Genomic DNA, 4,291 nt, shown 5'->3' with positions numbered 1-4,291 from the left:
AGGGCCAGAGGATCTGGGGCAATTGACAATTGAGGCGGGAAGCAAAGAGATCTATGGAGAAGGGACCCCATATGTTAGAAAGAGAACGGAAAACGGAGGGACAAAGCTTCCAATCGCTGGAATCGTGAAGAAACCTGGAGTGCCAGTCCGCCACGGAGTTGAGATTTCCGGGAAGGTATTCCGCTGTCAAGGAATGATGATGAGAGAGGCAAAACTCCCACAGGCTTTTCGCTAGATCCGCCAGAGGCTTGGAACTGGTCCCGCCAAGATGATTGATATAGCGACCGCAGAAACATTGTCCATGCGGAGAAGGATGGAACATTTGATTCTGTCTTTGGAAAGGCTTTGAATCGCAAAGGAACCTGCAAGCATCTCTAAACAGTTGATGTGCAACTTGGCCTCCATGGACGACCATGTACCTCCAGTCGAGATTGGTCCACAGCGGGCGCCCCAACCCGTCAGGCTTGCATCGGATTCTAATACAAGATCTGGGGCAGTGGCGAAGATTTACGCCCGTTCCACGCATCTAAATGGTCTATCCACCATTGAAGCTCTGTGCGGGACTCTGAGTCTAAGGCGACGAGGTCTGCGTAGGCAAGGCCTTGACGAAGATGTCTGATTTTTAGGCGCTGAAGAGCGCGATAGTGGAGAGGGCCTGGGAAGATGGCTTGGATAGAGGAGGAAAGGAGGCTGACGATCCTGGCCAAGGACCGGATGGACGGAAGGGAAGACTGAAGGACAGAGGCAATCTCTGCTTTGATTCTGGAAACTTTGGAGAGGGGTAGGCGGAGAGAAGTGGCCACTGAGTCCACAAGGAACCCCAGGAACTCTGTATTCTGAGATGGAATCAAAGAGGACTTCTCCGGGTTGATGAGGAAACCCAAGTCCAGTAGAAGAGACTGAGTCGTCTGAAGATCGGACAGAAAAGAGAGTCTGTCGGAATTGAGAATCAGAATATCGTCCAGGTAAATGATAAGACGTATTCCGAGAGAACGGAGGAAGTCGACCACTGGCTTCAGGAGCTTTCTGAAGCACCATGGAGCGGAAGAGAGACTAAAGGGGAGAGAGGTAAAACAATAGGTCACACCTGACCATTGAAATTGACCAAACTTCCAGTGAGACTGATGGATAGGCACAGAGAGGTAAGCGTCTTGAAGGTCTAGACGCACCATCCAATCTTTTGGGCAAAGAGTGTCTCGCAAATGGAGGATAGTCTCCATTTTGAAGTGACGATAAATCACAAACTGGTTGAAGCATTTGAGGTTGATGACAGGACGCAGTTTCTTGTTTTTCTTTTGAACTAGAAAAATGGAGCTTAGAAAGCCTGAAGAGCCGAAGGGAAAAATCTGAATGGCCTGTTTCTGGAGAAGAGATTGAATCTCGTTCGAGATTAGATTGGCCATAAGGGTGGAGAAAACTAGAGGAGGGGGAAAAGAGGTTTGGAGAGGAGGAGAGGAGAACTCTATGAGGTAGCCCTGAACAGTGTTGAGAACCCAGGAGTCTGAGCTTATGGTGACACATTTTGACAGAAACAATTTTAGACGGCCTCCTACAGGAGGGGAAAAAGAAGGGCTTACCTTGTTGGTTGGAGTTGGGATTGCGATAGGTTTTCTGTCCTCTACCACGGAAGCCACGTCCCCGTTGTGGGTAGAATTGGGGCTTGTAGTCCTGGGAGGTATTGTAGGAGCCTCTGGAGCCTTGGTTGTAGGGACGGCCGGAAGAGCGACCCCTGCCTCGTCCGGCAGGTCCAAAAACACGTGGAGAAAAAACTTTTTTAATGGATTGTTGTGCCTTGTCCAAGGAGGCGAAGGTAGAGACAAACCTGCTGAGGTCACGGACCAAGTTGTCGCCAAAAAGAAGGCCATTAGCCTTGGGACCAGGATCCATGGGGGTGAGATTTGCAAGTTTGGTATCCAACTTAATTAAAAGTCCTTTGCGACGTTCGTGGGTAATGGCAGAGTTGGCATTGCCTAATAGACAAAAAGCACGTTGAGCCCACATAGAAATGTCCTCGGCAGAGAGGTCAGCACCCTCAAGCCGGGCAGATTCTGCCATGTCAAGAATACGGGCCAGAGGACCCACCACATCCAAAACCTTGTCCTGACAGGAGGACCATGCCTTATCAACTCCCTTGCGTGGGTCTTTGCCAAATTTGGAGAAAAATGTGAGAAGGGGCTGATCAATTGTGGGAACTTGAGTAATTTTTTCTGGTAAGGAAGGTTTTGGGCATTCTGATTTAAGTCTCGACCGCACTGCGGTCTCCAGAGGAAGGCATAGACGGGCCAAAATATATTCGCCCACATGGTGGGAGGGGAGCCATTCCGTGGAATTAGGGTGACGGATCGAAGCAGGGTCAAACATGGGGAGACCATCTGAGTCAAAGACCGGTTCAAATTTGAAAGAATCAGATTTGGGAATTTTTGCAGGGGGGGAAGGAGGGTCAGCCACATCAAAAACATCAAATAAATCTTCTGCATCAGCCATATCATCGTCAGTGTCCAAGACGGTGGAAATTACCAGTTTTTTAACTGGTGACTCTGCGTGCTTTGACTTTTGTTTCTTCTTGCCCTCGGTACCGACAAACCCCTCCTTAGCAGGAGGCCTGGGAGGCACTAAGTCCTCAGTCAAATGCAAGAAAGACTCGCCCATCAACAATGATGATTTTTTGGAAGTAAGCACAGGAGCAGAGTGGTCCACCTTACGTTTTCTGCTTTCCCCCGCAGAATGAGCCAAAACCTTGGACATAATGCTGAGCATCGAGTTTTCCATTGTCTTAGATATGCGCTTCATGGATAAGTCCACTGTATGTTCCACAGAATTATTTATAAACTTGCTCAAATCTTGTTTGAAAGAGCCACTGTCCTCCTTGGAGGGTACATCCTCAGAAGAACTGTCACGTTCCATTGAAAATGCTACAAACAGCAAAAGTGTGGCAGGAAAGGGTTAATGAGCCAAGCAGCTCTGTGGGCGTGTGAAGGGCGGGACTGAGGAGAGAGAGGCAGTCCGGTGCAGCGCTGAATCAAAATGGTGAGAGACAGAGGCTTCGAGAAGCGCTGAGGGAAGATTCAGGCGACAAGGTGAGAAGGAGCGCGAGGGGCAAAGTCGGACGAAACCACCGGCATGCAGAGGGGGAGAACAGCTGACAGGCTGTACGGTGCTGAGAACAGAAGCGCGTGAAGCGCGAAAATACGAGCGTGCCACAGCGCATAGTCGGGGAACCAAATACAATAAATATGAATAACAACAATAATATAATGAAGTAACAATATAAACAATATAAAATACTGAGAGCAAAGGATAAGAGCACTTATCTGACTGCGAGCAGCAAGAAAAGAGGAAGCTGCGCAGTCAGTATGGCCTCTTATCTATTTACTTGGTACTGATTGGTTACTGTATTATCGTTTTTTCTCGTTCCCATGGCCCAGTTCTCGCCTGGCCCTCTGGGAACTGTAGTTTAGTCACTTATTTGGCTGCTATTGCAATAAATGCAAGATTAGAATGCATAATAGGAGCCTCCGGTCTTGTCATAAAATTGTATCTCCTGTCTTGATAATATGCCCCAAAATTATTTCTTAAACGGAGGCTATAACCAATCATCTACATGCTTCAGGCGAATGGTGCAACCAGCTAGCAGAGTATTTCCACAAGAAAATAACAACAATCCAAGCTGATTTGCTAAATACCAATCAGCTAGCAGATAGCACATGGTAATGGGAGATTCACAGGGAATCAGGAAAACCCAGTGGACTCCCACGTTAGCCACTCTCCTTCCCAATTCGATGGAGGAATCTTTGTGAGCCATTAAGCAATTTAAGTCAGGGTCTCCTGTAGATCCATACCCTCCCAGATTTGACCATTAATCCAGTAATCAATAAAGCTTTAAATGAATCATTGGAGATTGGCACAATGCCCGCAAGATGGAAACATGTCATAGTACTTCCCATACTAAAAAACTCACGGCTGACCTGAAAGTTCAAACCAACTATAGGCCAATCTCACTTCTTCCAGTATTCTCTAAAATATTAGAGAAGCATGTTAACTCAAATATTTTGAGCTATCTGGAAAATCATAATCTCCTCCACCTAAGTCAGTCGGGTTTTTAGAGCTAACGGTAGCAAGAAAACAGCCTTACTAGAAATAACTGAACACATTAAAGACACAATAGACAAGGGGGGGAACTGTCCTGATGCTGCTGGATTTATCAGTGGCCTTTGTACCTCATGGAAGACAACTGGCCCGCCTTTAGGATATAGGAATTGATGGCCTAGTTTTGAAGTGGCTTACCACATTC

General features: G+C 47.2%; 1 protein-coding gene across 1 annotated transcript; it reads right to left on the bottom strand.

Annotated features, from left to right (window-relative positions):
* Positions 1-476: 476 nt before the first annotated feature.
* Positions 477-2,790, bottom strand: LOC147749009 (uncharacterized). Its single transcript, XM_086929371.1, has 2 exons — positions 1,578-2,790; positions 477-1,300 (listed from the first exon to the last, which is right to left on the bottom strand). Exons 1-2 carry the CDS (start codon positions 2,788-2,790, stop codon positions 477-479), a joined length of 2,037 nt encoding a protein of 678 aa, XP_086785497.1.
* Between the last annotated feature and the right edge of the window lie 1,501 nt (positions 2,791-4,291).

Source organism: Lissotriton vulgaris, chromosome 1_1, assembly GCF_964263255.1.
Source record: "Lissotriton vulgaris chromosome 1_1, aLisVul1.2, whole genome shotgun sequence".
Classification (NCBI taxonomy): domain Eukaryota; kingdom Metazoa; phylum Chordata; class Amphibia; order Caudata; family Salamandridae; genus Lissotriton; species Lissotriton vulgaris.
Note: the sequence above shows the minus strand (reverse complement) of the source record. Positions and strands in the feature narration are given on the sequence as shown.